Below are 18,100 nucleotides of genomic sequence, written 5' to 3'. Positions count from 1 at the left end.
AAGTACCACTTTTGTGCATTCAGATATGTACGTGATGACAGAACAATACCAGAACTCAAATAATTCTATTTGGAAAAGAACTGAAGTAGTTTGTATCAGCCAGAAAGGAGATGCTAATTGCAAGGCTGTCCAAGCTCTTTACAATCAAGGGAGGTAAGGGGAAAGCCTTATTTTTTTTCTTTAATGAGAGCAGAAAGCTCTTTTTTATTTTTTCTTAACACAGAAATGACTAATAATTTATATTAATCACGCAGGCATTCAGAGAAGAAAAATGGCATCAACCTAAACAGACTGCTAAGACTTGAAAATCCTTGTCATACTGAATTTATCTATATTGGAGAATTACCTACTAAAAAAGTCATGGAAAATAGGCAAAAATTACAGAAATTTGTTATTGGAACATGATTTTCTTCTTTGCCCTCTATTTCCTCTGTTATGGACACAAAGAAATCCGTGAGAAAGCAAGGCTTTTATCTGTCTCCCTTTTACTCTGCTTACAGACAATTGGGGAAAAAAAAATCAAAATTCAATTAAAAGTTTCTTGCTCCAAAATTAACAAAATATTTACTTTGAAACACATAAAACACTTTTTTACCAGCCGTTCAGTTAAAGAAATACTTTCACTTTGATGTCTGTAACTGACAGTGCTGCCTCCAGTCAGTATTTGAATCAGAGATCAGAACTGACAGTGACAGATTCTTACATTTTTATCCAAAGACAAAACCCTCCTGTTGAAAATTATCATTAGAAATCAGAAACTTCTTTAAGTGAAATGGATTTAGTGTTGTATAAAACAGTTCTAGTATATGGATAAAAGCTGCTCTTTAGCTGCAGCTGTATCTCTGGCATGGGTGATAGGATCTTTAAATTAGTGGTGCGATTTAAGTGCCCTTCTGCATAAATTAATATTATTATTGTGTCCCACTCACTCTGCAAAGCATGATCGTTAGTCCCATGCAAATGAAGTGTAAACTTTCCCTGACATTTTATCTTTTTCTATTTTTATTCAGTCAGATTGCTTCCCCAAACTATAGAAAGACCTTTCTCATGAGAGTCTCATTTAATTCCATGGCATGTGAGACATTCCTTTTTTGAAAAGGCAAGCAGCTGATATAGCATGCTGTAGCACAAAAGGAGTAAGTTAAAATGCCAAAAAATAGTACCAGGGAAAGGGAAGTCAAAATATAGTGATATATGTCCTGTCACTTAAAGGCCACAACCATCTTGTTCTAGTTTATGATGACATGATGCTATAAGTGATAAAGGCAATTACAAACTTAGGAACTATACTCCCATCCTATTATCTCTTAACATGCAGAGAGTGTTTAAACATTTTTGGCTGGCAATCAACGCATTGCTTAGCATGTGGTGCTCTTATACCAACTTTCAACCTGTAAGCAAAGTTACTGATATATCTGGTAATAACTTCTGAAGCTGAAAGAAAGAATGTTAAAACAAATAGGTGTGACAGAAGACCTCTGGGAGAAGTGTTATTTAAAGGACACTTACTGCTGTTTGGATTGTCACCTATGATGTGATGCCGGCCACTCCAGTACCAAAGCAGCAGCGTAGCGTCGCGAGACCCAGACACGATGTAGCAATCACCCCCGATGTAGGACTCCGACCTGGCGAGGCAAGTCACGACATCCCAGTGGCCAAACACAATCTGAGTTAATTTTCCTGGTGGGAATGCAAAGTCATACAAATTCAGTTTTCTAAGGTACTAGCAGCATTTAGAAATCCTTAACTATTTAATTAATATTCAGTTCAAATGCAACTTTTGTTTCATGTCCTGTAATTAAAGTTCACTAAATGCTACAAGGACATTAAAAAATCACAAAGATTAAACTTTTTTTCCACCTTCTTTTTCATTCCTGTTGAAGTCTGTGCTCTGTGGCAATCCATAGTCTAGCCCTTATCTCTGAAAATCAAGGCAGTGCTGCAGTCGCTGAATATTAAGTGGAGTTATGGCTCCATCAGTATTTAAGCACTGGCATTAGAACACTATTTATGAATTTCATGAGTGATATGCATAAGACTGCACATGAACTTTTCCATAATTGTGCTACATTATTATGTTAAAAATGTGTATTTTTTCTATGTTAATGTCAAACTAAAGTTTACTATGATTATCACCTCCTCCTTTCTATTATTACAATTAGTTTTAGCAATATACTGAGTGATATTAAGCAAAGTAATCAGACAAAGCAACAAAATATTGGTTCCTGTAGCAGGATATTCAACCTAATTCCTTACTACATGAAATAAATAGAGCTACAAATAATAGATCCATAAAATGTTGTAACAAAAATTGGGTTGATTCTTTTGACATGATAAATTTTCTGAAGATAACTATGGTTTTCAAAAGTTAATATTAATAAAACTGTATTCCATTTCCTTTTACATCCTCTATCTTCCATTAAAAAAATCTTAAAGTTATCATGCTGAAACAATAATGAAGGATTATATAAACTGCCCTTTACCACTTATTGATGCATAAGCACAAGTACTAGATATGGTACTATTAAGACAATATTCTTTGTCTGCTTTGTGACCCAGGAAGAACCAGAGAGCTGTATTTGAGGTCACCTGTTTCCGTGGAATAAACTCGAAAGCTCTTGTCCCAGAAACCACAGATAAGAATGTAGCGATTATCTGCCGTGACCACGAAGCAATGCGCGTTGATCTGGATGCTCTGATCCACAAGGTCTGTGATCTGACGTTTGTTCACACCAGAGTTATTGGCTGTAACGAAATGCAAAACACATTTTACATGTAAGCCATTCCAACACCTTCCTGTCATCCATTTACAGGAGAAAATGAATACATTTAACTTTCAATGAACTGTGAATTTGTTGTTGAGTAAGCATTTTGAATATGAACATTTAGAGCTGTCTATATGGGTGTCAGAAACACAAAATTATTGTGAGATTTCTAGTTCCTCTTTGAATAAGAGATAAGATTTTACAGGAGATGACAATTTTCTTATAAGTTGCCTGATGCACTGCATAATATGTGATAATAATTTTAGTGCTCTGCTGAAGTAGTCTCAAAACAATCTGAACCAGGGGAAAGTGGCAGAAGTCCATATAAAATATGAAATCAATATTAACAATACTGCAGAGAGTCAGTTCTTGCTGGTTGGTATCTCTTTCGCAGAAAACAGCTTGTATTGTGTGGCCTTGACAACCCCACAGCTCCAGATGCTGAACCAGATTAAAGACATAAAGATTCAACCAATGAATGAGGGGAGACCTTATTGTGGTCTTCAGCATCCTTATGAGGGGAAGTGGAGGAGCAGGTATTGATCTCTTTACTCTTGTGATCAGGGATAGGACTCAAGGAAAAGGTGTGAAGCTCAGTAAAGGGATGTTTGCTTTGGACATCAGGAAAATGTTTTTTACCCAGAGGGTGGTTGCACACTGGAACTGGCTCCTCAGGGAAGTGGTCATAGAACCAGCCTGAGAGGGGTCAAGAAGAGTTTGGACAATGCTCTTAGGACATGGTGTGACTCTTGCAGGAGGTCCTGCACAGAGCCAGGAGTTGGACTTGATGCTCTTGATGGGTCCCTTCCAACTCAGCATATTTTATAATTCCATGACTCTATTCAAACCTAATGTGATTTTCTAGTACAGGAAAAGTAAGTGTTATCATCTGCTCATCTAGCAGGGACCCAGGCCATGGTAAATACTTTTAAAAGAGGCAATGACACCTAGAAACTCCCCCAGACCAAGGGACAAGGAATGGTTCATGCAGAATCCCACCAACCCAGCTAATAAACGGAGTTGTTTAGAAGGATACTAATGACTGGGAGCCCACAGCTAATGTACTCTGTCCTCCCTGTGACACAACAGACAAGATATGGTAACACCATAAAAGTGTGTTCCATCTCAGTATTAACTTTCTGAAAGTTGAGTATATAATCTAAATTAATTTCATCCACTCCATCCAGTCTCACTGGAGAAGAAGACAGAAAGTCATCTCACACTGTAATAGCTGTCTAAGTGCTAGACAACTCCAGAGGAGAATTTGTCTTTCTACGGTAGCTGTGGAGGAAATCTTGACAACTAACTTCAGTTACCCAAAGTTAGAGAGGTAAAAATCACTCTGAGAAATATGTTTCTCCTAACATAAGAACACAACCTAATGCAGGCACTAATCTGATTTTTCCCTGTTTTTTGCTATTCTACTTAAACTGCTCACAACTGCATGAAATAAGAGATTCAGCCAAAAACCCCCCACTCCATTCTATTTTAAAACTGCTTGTGAAATTTAATATCATGTTTGCATACATTCTAAGAACATATATTTAAATGACCAGACCCTCTATGCCCATTAGCTGAAAGACAATGAATAGCAAATTACTCAAATTTCCAGAACAGATGGGTACAATAGTTGTGCCTTAGCTTGTGAGAGACACAACTAAAGAGAAAACCACTGTCATTATATGAGATCAAATGAAGCACACAGAATGAAAAGGCTAACTCTCCTGAGGTACTTCAATGATAACCTTTTGAACATGAATATTGACTCAGAAAAAAATCGAACTTTATATCTGGCTATGTTTAAAAATGTTTCTTTTTTTTTTCAACAATGCTACAAACTTCCCTAAAAGAAAGGTTCCCTAAGAACCTTTCATATCCCAAATTTCTGTTTTAAATTTCTGAACTCCCTCCCCCCTACAAATAAAATTAGTTCAATAATGAAAATTTATGATAATTAGGAAGACCTAGCAATTTTAGCAGATGCTATTTCTCAAATAATTCACTTTCTCAAAAAAATCTGGGTTTTAAAAAATATTATCAATTTAAAAGACAGTCTTTTCATTATTAAACTAGTATTGTTGACTAAATCCAAATCATAAAGAGAATGAGAATAAATGGATCTGCATCTGCACTGATAAACATAGTGCTGGCTCTAAAAACAAATATATGCTATTTTCTTAGGACCCTCATGTTTTATTTTACTAATGTGATGTGATAAGAGAACAGAATTATAGATATGGGCTGACAATTAACTGACTTAATTGGTTGTTTCTGAAATACCAGTTGCTGGTGATGTTAATAACAAATGGCATTCATGTAATTCATTCAGCATCAATAGCTAATGCTTTTTAATACTTCAGGACTGACAAAAATAAATATTTTCCTATTTTCTGTGTTAAATGAAGCATAATATACAAATATCGATTAATCAATAATTCCTGAAAATGCCAATTTCAAATATATTGCTACATTTTCATCTTGACATACCAATCAATGGATCCATTTCAATTGGAAGATGATGGGCTTGATCCAAAGAGTATCCTGGGGCTCCCCGAAGGCCTACACATGGAAGGAGGAATAAAGCACATAGAAACCTTTTGACATGACTTTTCTAGGTTTAAAAGTTCATTATTGGATTATTACATACTTTTAGAAAGTAGCTTTTTACTATTTGCTATATTAATGTTTTAAGATTTCTTTCTCTGTGCTTCACAAATATGCATTTGTTAATTCTTTGTTTATGTAAAAGTAACTATAAATGTAGAAGCATCAACTTCATCACGACTTTTGCAGCCACACACATTCATTAAATAAATCATTTAAAATAGTATAAGAGATTTTTATTTTTACTTTTGAGCAGAGATCTTAGTACAGAAAATAAAGTTAACTAGATTAAACATTTTTATGAGTTTTTTTACATATGGAAACCTGTATGTGACAGAAACTTGGACCTTTTCATGGATTTATCTAAAAGTTTAAGATGTAAAACTGTAGGGTACAGTAAATGTGCCACAATTATTCCTGTTCATTCTATTCTAAGCAGTCCTTAAGATGTTCAAATCTGCATCAGGGGCTGCAAATTTAGTGTTCACTTCTCTCATGCACAGATAGCATTGCTTTGGCTCTTCTGAGCACCTTCCCTGGTATATAAGTCAAATAGTGACTGCTGAAAACACCATTTTTGCCACAAACTGCCACACTGCACAAGAATACCCTCTATAATAGGACATACAGATTTCTGAAGAATAAAGTCCATTTTCTACTACTGCAATAGACAACTGGAAGAGCTCTGCCATTTTCAGATAGACAAAGCTCTGAGAACTTCTTCCCTTCTTTCTGTCTCTTCTTTCAAAACCCAAGCAGTTTGGGACAGATCTTTACTGGTATTAACTTAGATTCATCCACTTCTATTATGAGACGTCTCTGTAAATGCCTCCTGCTGTTTGTTAATTCCAAAGCTCTACATACATTTTACAAAAAGTGGTCTGTACATACATTTCTGTAGATAAACTTATCCTTTATACTAGAGTAATGCTTTATTAAATAATATTATGGCAATAGTAGGAAATTGATACCTTGTCCTGGATTAGCCTCCTGAAAAATAAGCAACATTGCCAAGAAGGATGTAAAAGTTAAGAAAATCATTACAATGAGGTTTGATTCTCTAAACAGTTTCATTTTCCTCTTTTTGTATTGCAATATATTTAGAAAGCATTGCTTTTTTGCTTTTTTTTTTTTTTTTTTCTAATTTAGACCAGAGGTTTATAAATGGTGTGAAATTGAATTTAGGGTAGGTTCATGCCTTGAATTCTGAATTTTTGTAACATGACTTATGTTTTACAAGAGTATAGAGGAAAGCTTAAAACCTTACTGTCATATGCATCATGAAGACCAACACAGCTTCAGCTAAACTAAAAGACTTCAAATTATAGTTTTCAAGGAAACATTTGATCTCCAGCATACTGCAATATTAATGAGATTAATTCCTTCACAATGAAGTAGAGGCAGGAATTTTGGGTTCTCTTGACTCAAAAATATGGATTTGAAAGGGCTACTCCAGAACCAAATAAGCTTCCTCAAATAGAAGAGACATGAATGATGATGGGTATAGTGTATTTAGACAGAAGCCCTGAAAAATCAAAGGAAAATAATTAGGAATTAGCCAATCAATGTTTGTCAAAGGTGAATTAAAACAACACAGGACAGTTTCTGCACCTCTGAATCATTCCTGACACTGGAATCTTCCACTGAGAAGCATTTATCACTAAATGCTTTAAAAAAATACTGAGGTTCTTTTCCCCTCTAGATTTTTACCTTTTGTTTTAAAGAAATGGGAAAAAATGTTTTTTACATGCCATGTAGTTGCACCTGATGGAGTATTATAAATGTTTGCAGATATTGCAGCTTAAGGGCTATCGCTGCGGGAAACTACCTGAGAAAATTAAACCTGTTTGTTCCCTCATGTACCTCATGGCTCCATCACCTATTTAGCAATGCTTGGAACAGCCTTAGTACCTGCATGTCCAGGTGACGTGGACAGTCCTTGTGGCAATATGGAGAGGTGAGCAGAGGGGCTGGAAGGGAATTTTGGGATGGTCCTATTGAATGGGCTTTTGTGAGGGAATGAGGAAACTTCTCAGAATAGCTCAGCGTCAGGCTGCTTAGACTTGCTTAGGATCCCAGATAATCCAACAGCGACCCAGGGGAAGGCTTATGACAAGATCCTGAAATCTCTCTCAAGCAGCAGATAGGGATATACATTCTCTAGCATGTCAGTATGTATTCCTGAAACCTGGGACATATTAATATTTGCTGTGTCGAGAGCAACAGCAGTCTCCTGAAAAGCATTATATCAAAAACTGCTCCAGAAGTAACCACAAATCGATTGGCTGCCATGGTGATGTGCTGCTGTTAAGGAGAGTGTTTCTAGGAATGACACCAGAGAAAACAGAAGCTGTGATTATTTGACACAAACCAGAAGAAACAGTAAATTTTGGTGCACAGGCAGGTGAGTGAGCTAAATTGCTCTCAAAATTAAAGCTGCATTGTTAAGGTCTTCAAATTTGAATGAAGCGTGCCTGAGAGGACCTACCTACTGTGTTGTGCCACCGATTGACTGCAAACAGCCTGCTGCAAGTGACCGTCACCACGGCAGGGATGGTCAGGTGGGGCAGCGTGTTGGCTGCCACATGTGTGACAGGGGAATTTGATGGGAACTTCAGCACCATGATGACATCCTGCTGCATCTGATCTTTAAACATGAGGGGGCTCTGTGGAAGGAAACACTGTTGAGTAGAAAGGAGAAGAGAGCAGAAGAAAACAGAAGGGATAACACAATTAGTGAGGAGGTCTGAGGGAAAACGAGGTTAAAAAAGAGCAGGCAAGCATGTGCACGTACAGGGAAAACAACACTACCTGTGCATCTACTCTAGTGATGGAGGAGAGCAAGATCACAAGCTATTATTGGAACATTACACGAGGATAAATAGAGAATAGGTATGGTAAAGGTTATCATTATAGGGTACAAAATGACCATTAGCATTAAATAGCATACAGTAAAATGTAAAATTATTCCATAGTTAATATTCATAGAGATATGTCTTAATGAGTTAATCAATTAATACATAATAAATATTAACTCTCTAAACTACAACAGTTGAAAAAGAAATTTTAATATTGAATCAAAAACGCACAGATATTTTTCTTAATGAATTCCTCATTAGAAATACAGCACTTCCAAACATAGACAATTTAATTCTAAGTAAACCCTATGCTTATTAGGGAGTCTGTAACCTAATAAGGTTATAATAACCTAAGCCTGTTCCATGATTCTGCAAATGACACAATTGTTTGTACATGGACAAGGACAGCCATTGAGTACTGGTTTTAAGGAGGTTTTTCCAGCTGAACTATTTCTAAAAGGTCAAATATTCTTTTCTGCTTATCACTTTGAATTATTAAAAATATATTATCCATGTCTGAAAAATGTAAAATAAATATTATCTAAGTTTGACTTGTACACACTTAAAATAGTACAACAACCACTTCCAGATCAATTTCCACTTGCACAGTGTACAGCTACATAGAGAGATTTCCTAATAGATAATATGATTGAAACTACTGCATGTATTATTGTTGATTTACAAAGCTTAAAAAAAAATCTAGCTCTAAGCATTTCATCAAAGGCACCCAGGGCACAGAAATCGATCTTGCTCAGTATGGCTATTTCATACGATTCTTTGTAAGAAGGTTAGAGAAGAATGTGATGGAAATGAATTTTGGAGTTTGAATTGAAACTCAAAATATACATTTTATTCTCCCGAGGGAATGGGCGGGAAGATTCCAGCACAATCTGAACTCCAATACTTCATTTTTATCAAGCAAACACTGTTCATAAATCAGCCTCTAACAATGCATCCTTTAAAACAACACAATATACTCACTCTAAGGAAAGCCTGCAGTCATTCCCACCACTTGCAGAAACAAGAATGCAAATATGCATTTAGCAAGTGTATATTTTTTAAGATGGGGCCTTCTTATACCATATTAGTAAGGAAAATCCAGGACTGTATGAAGCTAAAGCCAGTCACACCTCCACCTTGCTCTGCTAGATCCCTGTGATTTGTTGCTACCCAAAGCAAGTGTGGCTGCATGGGCAATGGGGGGCATCAGAAGTGTTGATTTAATGAGTACTTTATGACCTGCAAGGGACCCTAAGGTTCAAAGGGAATGCATTCCCAGCCAGCAGTCACGTCTCACCAGGTGCATGGCAGAGCTCCGAGGTGGATGGGGCTCAATGAGCAACTGCGATGGCGTCTGTCCAAAGTTCTGTATCTGCGCCTCCATGGCCTGCGGGCAAAGGAGAGGGACTGTCAGGAGCAATATGCGTCAAGGAGAGAGGTCAACACACTGTGTGACAATGCAGGCATATCCCAAGTCAGCCATGAAAAAAGTCCAGAAAATTCACCCGGTGCTCTCCTCCCAGGCTGCAGACTCATCCAACTGTTAGTATTTTGTAGACAAGCTTTGCTTCTCCTTTCAAGCATGCTTCAGTTAACCAACTAACCATTCTCATCTCCAGTAACTGGCGTTATATGTGAAAATGTTAACCTGTGAGGACATGCAGTTCAGGTCTTGAGAGAGCTTTTGGGTTTTTTGCACTAAAAAGAACATATATACCTTAATAAAGTCCTTTGTAAGGAGGAAAGTATGAGGGTCTCTAATAAAATAAGCCTCTGGAATCTTAAATGGGGGGAAAGAAAAGAAAGCTGAGAAATAAAATTTATTTATTAAATATAACAATAAAAAAGTAGTACTTCAACAACATTAGTAGATGAAAATAAAAAAAACCCAAAGCTAGAAACAAACCTTGTCAGTCACAGTAAGACTAATGTAGAAATCTTTCCAATTTGCATACATTCACTGAATATTTATTTTATCCTTAATTTTATTGCATTTTTTCATGGGCTTTCAGGCTTCATGGGTTAGAAATGAAAAGTTTGCAATTTAAACACATTCTTTAGGACAAGTCTAATTTCAGAATAAATCTTGACTAATTCTATAGGTAATAGAATACAGCGCATATAATGAAATGCTTCTGCTACTCAAAGAGTTCACTCAAACAAAAATATATCTAAGATATATTCTTAAAAACTTTGACAAAAGGTTGTTACTTGTAGAAACAATACTGTTAGAGAATACTCCTTATTTTTCAGACAGGTATTATTTTATTTGACCTTGTAAAATTGAGAATAAAGCTTTCATAGAAAACTTAACTGTCAGATTTTGAAATGCACAGCGCAATATGTACCTATATATACACTGTAGCCTGAACTACTGACCCTTAATATTTTTCTTGTGAGCTTTATGAATTTTTCATTAGCTACAGAGAATTAACATGAAAACCCACCAAAACCATTACTATCTTGGTAAATTTTGTTATTTCCTTCACTCATAAAACAGTGAGAAGCACCATAAATACTTCAGGATACAGAAGAATCCTTTTAATGTACATATTTTGTCATTCCTACAAGCCAACCTGTGCTTTCCTCCACTTCACAACATAAATGTAAGAACAGATGTCAGAGAGAGATTTCCTACCAGGTCACTGATGTCCACCACTCTTAATGCCCTAGACTGACAGGAATATAATGGAATACCGCAAACATACATTTGCTGAAAAAGAAACTTAATGCAAAGTCCAGTCAAGCTGCTGAAGGACTTTGGATTGTAGCCCCAGCACATTTGATGCTGTAATTATATCGGTACAGGTGATTTCTTGTTTGTTGACTAATTCAGAGTGAACTTCAGCCTCCAAGGCACAGACTGTTTCTTGGGAACTTGTGAGCATCTCAGGTTTTATTACCATCATTTAACGGTGAATTAATTTAAAACCACAGATGACTTTCATACAAAACCAACACATTTGTGTGGGCATGTGTGTATACATGTGTATGTGTCCATACAGTAGCTATCCATATGTACCATACAAGCAGTATCTCTTTACACAATGTGTACATACCTTCACCCATGCAGACATTTCTTACATGGGAATACAAAATTCACTTCAAGTCACATAAAAATAGTATTTTTATTGCATTCAGTACTTCAGAACTGATTTACCCGAAGGGAAAGGAATCATACTTGTTTGTGAATTTCATTTTCAAAATTACAAATACTAATATTAACAATATCAGTACATGTCAGTGTAATATATGCTCCCACATAGATCTGTTGGTATTTTCAGAAAATTAATTTCCATTTTTTGGGTTTTTTCAAATAATTATCAAGGTTAATTTAATTCTAATTTTTGAAATAATTCTGTGTTGAAATAGGAGTGTGAATTGTATTTGGCAGCAATAATGGAAAAAACCCAGATCTTCCTCTCCTACCCTTTAGAGTGATCCCTTAAATGATACTTATGTTCTCTCACAGGAGCACTGAAATGAATTATTAATTTTTATTTCAATGCAGACCAGTCCTAATTTACACATTTACTTTCATGTTGTCCAGTCTTGGCAAATTCTGATTGCTTGTCTGTAAATTCCACACAAATAAACATTGCTGGCTTTCCCTCTCCATTCAAGTAGATTTATGGAGGCAATAGAGGAGGAGAAAGAGAAGTAGAATGCAATAACAAACTCACATGAATTTTTCAGATTATGAGGAATGGACACTCAAAATGTAATTATCAAAAGCAGCTGTTATTTTACAGCTGAAAATGTGCTGGTAAATGCTCGCATACTCTACAATCCCATGAATTTAAAATATTTTAGTAATGTCAAGTCCTTTTAACCAGAACAAATACAGAACCAAGACCTTGATATTCAGGGAATATAGAATATTTTTGCTGGCTTGCATTTACAGGACAACTGCCTGTCCCCCACTCCATGGATAGTAATGTTATCCTTTTCAGTCCAAATACCACTTGTAAAACTGACACCTCTTAGAAGTATCAAAGAAACTGAACGATGTTGATTAAAAAATACCCACAACACTCAGCTACTGCACTGAGACTACAGTCTGCACAACACCAATGCTGTGCACAGCTACAGCTGGTATTGCTCTCTGGAGCTCATAGTACTCACAAAGGACAGAAAAACCTCGTCAAAACATAACACAGAAGATAAACATAAGCACACAGAGATAAAGTGACTGGCCCAAGGGTATTCCTAACGCTGCCTCCTATCAGATAACTTGACACAAAATGAAAAGCAGCTACAAAACAGATCTGTGAATAATAATGTAATACATTGATTTGTTTACAAGAGAACTCTGGCTGTATCTAAAGCTAATCTGAAAAGACTGGTAAGTGTACACCACAGTTTTTCTTCAGTTGTAAATCATCAAACTTTAGATTTATTTAATGGTCTTAAACATTTCATTCTAATCAATCTATTCCTTTTCTCCCATCAGATCTTGAGTAGTGTGTGCATAGTGCAGCACCACTCCCTGAGACACACACTCTAGTCAATTTAATATAAATTTTAATAAAATCAAGTTTATTCTCATTTCACCTTCAAATGGCCTTCACGCAGAAACAATATAAGCTTGGAATTCAGTGGCTGCCAGATTTAAAGCTTTCAGAACAGCAAAATGGCAATTATATTAGTTTTCTCTTCCTCAATAAGGTGTTGCAGAAAAGCTATTTAGTGAGCTGATTTGAGATTCCCTACTGTTTTTAATACACATAAAATGAGATTTGTACTCCAGACACTTCAGGGAGTATCTGTTAGGATATAATCATGTATTAAGAAAAATAAAATGGCTCTTAGCATATTATTTGATAATAGTACGTCAGAATGAGGAAAAATATCTGCAAACTTGCTGGCAATTCCAAGTTTAAAATTAGTCAATCTCACACAAGCTAATTTATACACTCAAACAAAATGTGACTTCATAGGATTTAATAATGGTAATTTTAAAGTAATATAAATACATATCTATTAGATATTTGCATACATTTTGGTGAATAAATCAATATCTCAGATAACCAAATCTTATGAATAATACAATGATCAATATATTTAATGTTTTTTGTTCAAAGAAAATAATTTATTGGTTTCCAATTTTTATGCTTAAGGGTAGACTGCAAATTCACAAGGACATTGGGATGCTGCCCTGCACCCTGGAGGGTGAGGCTTTAGTGTCAGTTTCCCATGGAATGAAGAGTTCAGTAGATCTGCTTTGCTCATTATTCAGTCTACTGAAGCATTGCGGTTTATTTCTTAATTCTAATAGAAATAAATACAATCATGTTACTAAATAAACCACGCACTCTGTTTCTTTAGGGGTAAGAATTGTAGTGGTCAAAGGCAATGCTTCTGCCAGGAAGAAGTGAAACAACAGAAACAGAGATGCACAGCAAAAGAGTTGAGAAGAGGAGAGGAGAGGAGAGGAGAGGAGAGGAGAGGAGAGGAGAGGAGAGGAGAGGAGAGGAGAGGAGAGGAGAGGAGAGGAGAGGAGAGGAGAGGAGAGAAGAGAAGAGAAGAGAAGAGAGAAGAGAAGAGAAGAGAAGAGAAGAGAAGAGAAGAGAAGAGAAGAGAAGAGAAGAGAAGAGAAGAGAAGAGAAGAGAAGAGAAGAGAAGAGAAGAGAAGAGAAGAGAAGAGAAGAGAAGAGAAGAGAAGAGATTCTTTTCAGTTAAAAGGGACCTACAATGTTCACCCTGTTCAACACCTGACTGCTGACCAAAAACTAAAGCATGTTGTTAAGAGCACTGTCCAAAAGCCTCTTACAGGCTCGGAACATCAGCCATGCTTCTAGGAAGCCTGTTCCAGTGGCTGATCAATCTCCCAGCAAGGAAATGCTTCCTATTGTCTAGTCCATACTTTCCCACATGCAGCTTTGAACTATTCACATGTTCTATCACTGTATCCCAAGGAGAAGAAGCCATGTTCCTCTAGAGGAAGCCCTGCTGAATACATGTCCACAGCAGGGTTCTCCCACCAGGCTGGCTCCACCAGGGGCTGCAGACCCCAACAGTGACTGAGCTCTGTCAGCTGCACTCCTGGAACAGTCAGCTTCTGTGGTTTGAGAGACAATTCACACACTCCAAAGCTGCTCTGCAGCTTGAATGAAAGCATGGCAAATAGGGGTGGTTGGCATATTCATTTCAGAAGCACAGTACTAATCTAAATGCAAATGCTAGAACTGACTCATGTGAAACATCGCAGAAATTAAGGTTTTGTTTGCTTGCCGACACACCTTTGCAAAAAGGGTAAGCCATGAAGCAGTTCATTTTTAACATTCTTTTTCTCTAAAAACATTCTTTAGAAATGCACATAAAATCACCAAGGAAGATATTAACAGTCTGTTTCATTTGTAAAATCCCCTTTGCTGAGAGAGATACCTGATGACTTATCTAACAAAAGAAACATAAAAGCATGAACACTTTTACTATAAACCATGAAGGGAAGAAAAAAATTCCTAAAAATCAGATTGCGCTGCAGATGGACAATATTTTTATTCTTATGTGAAGTACTCTTGTTTTATTAATCTTCACTGATTACCCCAATGATCAGTAAACTTCCTAAAATTTTTATCTTTCTTTATGTTTTTTTATTACTTTTTATTTCTTTAAACATGTTCAGGCTTCTTACTACTAATTCCCATAATCCTGGTGTGTTTTATTTCTTGTTATCACACTGAAATTTTTCTACAATCCATTTTGCCCTGTGCATGGAGACCGAGTCCAATGAAGAGTGAAAATCTGTAGGCATTTGAGAAATATGCACCACAGCAATAGTCATCCAACACTGCCGCTCCTGAAGGTTTATTTCATTTTTGCATCCAAGTAAACATAGGAATCCTTTATGTACTCTCCCTCCTGTGCAGCCAGCACACTCAGCAGCCCTCAAGCACTGTCTTCTTCAGAGCAAATAAGATTGACAGCCCTTTGGTGGGTAACATAAACAGCTTGAAGTGCTTTTGTTTTGTACGAGTGGTGTGAGATATTGCTTTTTTCTTTGCATCTACAGATGTTAAGCAGCACCAGTATCTTCAGGATTTTTGATAAGTTGATTAAGAGTATTGAATTCCATTTTATTACTGTATGTTTGGAGGAAAGAAGTGCTGTAGTTTAAACACAAGCAATGACTCAACTGCTCAGGAGGCCTCAATACAGTCAGTTATTTAATCAGGATACTCAAGGGACTGAAAGATGGGCACTGAAATGGATTTTCTCCACAGGTCACTACTTTATTAATTTAACAATGGAGAAGGGGCATCCTTAAGCTCGTTCCCCTCACAGGAGGTATCTCACTGGATCCTGTGCGCAATTAAATGGCTCCCTAGCAGAACACCAACAGCTCAAAGCTGACCTTCAGCTTCCCCCCCGAGCTCTCCACCCCTGAACTTCTTCTTCATTCCCCTGTGAAAGGAGACAGTGCTATGAAAGGAATGAGAATGTGAAAGGTAAGATCTCCTATTCTCTTTACAGGCATAAGTCACATTGGTGATCTTGTCTCTCTCAGGGAATGCTTCCTACTACCTCTCACATTTACATCATGAAGCTACTAATTGTGATACCTAGTTCTCCCCTCTTTCACCTTTATATCTCCCTCTCATCCTTGGCCCTGGTACTCCAATATGACTCTCATGACAAAAAAATATTTGAAACACTGCCAGCTTAAGCAAGCATTTGGTTAATGGACTGCAAGTGGGAAATAAATTCAATACACCTCACAAACAAAAACAGAGCAGATGAAGCAAAAATACCATAAAGACAAATATCCTGCAGGCAGGACAGGTTTAGCTAAAAGTGTTCCTTACTCTTTCATGCATTCTCTCACTAGTAAAGCTCACACTTGCCTGAGTACAAATGCTTCCATTCCCCTGAAAATTGTGAAGAACTTCCTTAGGCCGAAAAGGGATGATATCAAGGAATTAAGTGCTCCCCTCCCTTCCTTACTATACCAGATGGAAAAGAAAAATCCTATAATTTTTCTCATTCTTGTCTCTTCCAACTCTGCCCAGAATGAAGGAATTTAGCACTGATATAACAAAATTCTCCCATTAAATTGCACTAAAACCTAAAAAAATTCTGTTCTACTCTTAAGCAAAAAGATTTGACTCCAAATTCCTCTGACAAGGTCTGAGTTGTTATTGGGGCTTCTCAGGCCACACTGCTCATTTCATCACATTCTTTTTACAGCTCTGAAAACTTTTTCAAATGTGGGTCTTGCTCCCAGTCCATGACAAACGATTCCACTGCCTTTTCTTCCATGCTGTTTGCCTGCATACAAAGGCATATGGGAAGCATCCCTTTGCTCATAGAGTTCACACTGTGCAAAACCCTAAACATATCCCAGAACTGAAAAAAGTAATATATTTCTTTATAATTGTGTTTACAAATACATTCAAGATTTTTAATTTTTTTTTTTTTTTTTTTTGTATAGTCTATCCTAGACGAGTATTTCAGCTGGAATGAACCTACAGCAATCATCTTCTCCAACTGCCTGACCACTTCAGGGCTGACCAAAAGATAAAGAACATTGTTCAGGGCATCATACAAATGCCTCTTAAACACTGAGAGGCCTCAGGCATTGGCCACCTCTCTAGGAAGTCTGTTCCAGTGGTTGACCACACACTCAGTAAAGAAAAGCTTCCTAATGTTAAGTATAGACTTCCTCTGGCACAGCTTTGGACCATTTTCATGTGTCCCTGAATATCAGAGGGAAGAGCTCAGCATCTCCATCTCCACTCCCTCCTCAGGTAGCTTTAGAAGGTAATGAGGTCATCCACCATATAAAAACCATTTTATTATTCTTATTTCATGCCATTATTGTCTTCAGTTGAACCACTGTATTTCTTATGTTCATGTTTGCAATTATTTCTGTCCCATATAGATTGGTAACATTTACTGAAACTCTTGTGTTCATTGATGTCATGCCAAATGAAATCATTGCTCTGTCATCATTCTTTCAAATCTGTATTAAGTTTGTAAAACAAAATGTTGCTTTCTTTGATCATTAGGTCACTGAGCACAAAGATTAAAAAATGTTTTACTACTAAATTAATTTCTAAGAGATATAATAGCATGACTCAATAATTCATCAAATATGTAACTTAAGAACATATAGTTAATGTTTTGAAACCTAGGCAATCAGGATTTTTTATTTTTAGATACTGAAAATTGCCCTTAAATCATTTCTCAATAAACACCTAATGAGCAACCTCAGAAACAAGGATTCCTCTCAATTTTAAAAACAACTTTATTTTTTCCAAAGACATTCATTCATTTATTTTAAAATAAAAAATTGCTGTTGTTTTTGCATAATAAATATTTAAGATGACTGTCTGAAATGATTTCTTATCGCCTAAACTCTATCTACATAAGGAAATGCTTCCATTTCCTCTTCATTATTCAGACACCAACCCTGATGGTCAGATTCAAAAAGCTAAATGGGCAAAAGCTCTATGTGATTGATTTGTTGGGTGAGAGGCCAGTCTAGATGATCTTTCCCATCTAGTGTTTAGGTCTATGGAACAAACTTCTCTTTGACATCTGGATTCTGCAATGCAAATTACTAAAATGTACACCTGCAACATGGAATTTCCATTTTGATGCTACTCCTTTGTCTTATTCCTTTATAGGATAGTAATCAAAGCATTACAACATACAAAATTGCAGATGTGTCCTAATTTGTATTTGCAAACCAAACCAAACCAAACCAAACCAAACCAAACCAGATGCATTTCTTCAATGTGACTCCCATTGTATAACTCCTGTAGCTAAGAAAAACTTAGGGCCTTATCAAGATCTGACTCTGAACATCATGTTCAGAGTGAACATGATGTTCAGTTCATCTGCTCAAACTGTTGCTTTCTTCTTGAG

General features: G+C 36.5%; 1 protein-coding gene across 14 annotated transcripts in view; it reads right to left on the bottom strand.

Moving 5' to 3' along the window:
• The window catches only part of NBEA (neurobeachin), a 455,021-nt gene that overhangs the window by 14,031 nt on the left and 422,890 nt on the right, over positions 1 to 18,100 (bottom strand). For 10 of the 14 annotated variants that reach the window (XM_038127945.1, XM_038127973.1, XM_038128041.1 and 7 more), the window contains 5 exons: positions 9,525 to 9,614; positions 7,858 to 8,050; positions 5,253 to 5,324; positions 2,590 to 2,745; positions 1,510 to 1,680 (listed from right to left, as the gene is read on the bottom strand). In XM_038127945.1, the coding sequence (XP_037983873.1) occupies positions 1,510 to 1,680; positions 2,590 to 2,745; positions 5,253 to 5,324; positions 7,858 to 8,050; positions 9,525 to 9,614 (682 nt within the window). The remainder of the gene's footprint in view (positions 1 to 1,509; positions 1,681 to 2,589; positions 2,746 to 5,252; positions 5,325 to 7,857; positions 8,051 to 9,524; positions 9,615 to 18,100) is intronic. The other 4 variants (XM_038127964.1, XM_038128063.1, XM_038128013.1 and 1 more) reach the window with 1 other exon arrangement.

Source organism: Motacilla alba, chromosome 1 (assembly GCF_015832195.1).
Source record: "Motacilla alba alba isolate MOTALB_02 chromosome 1, Motacilla_alba_V1.0_pri, whole genome shotgun sequence".
Taxonomy (NCBI): Eukaryota; Metazoa; Chordata; class Aves; order Passeriformes; family Motacillidae; genus Motacilla; species Motacilla alba.
This window is presented reverse-complemented; position numbering and strand designations above follow the sequence as displayed.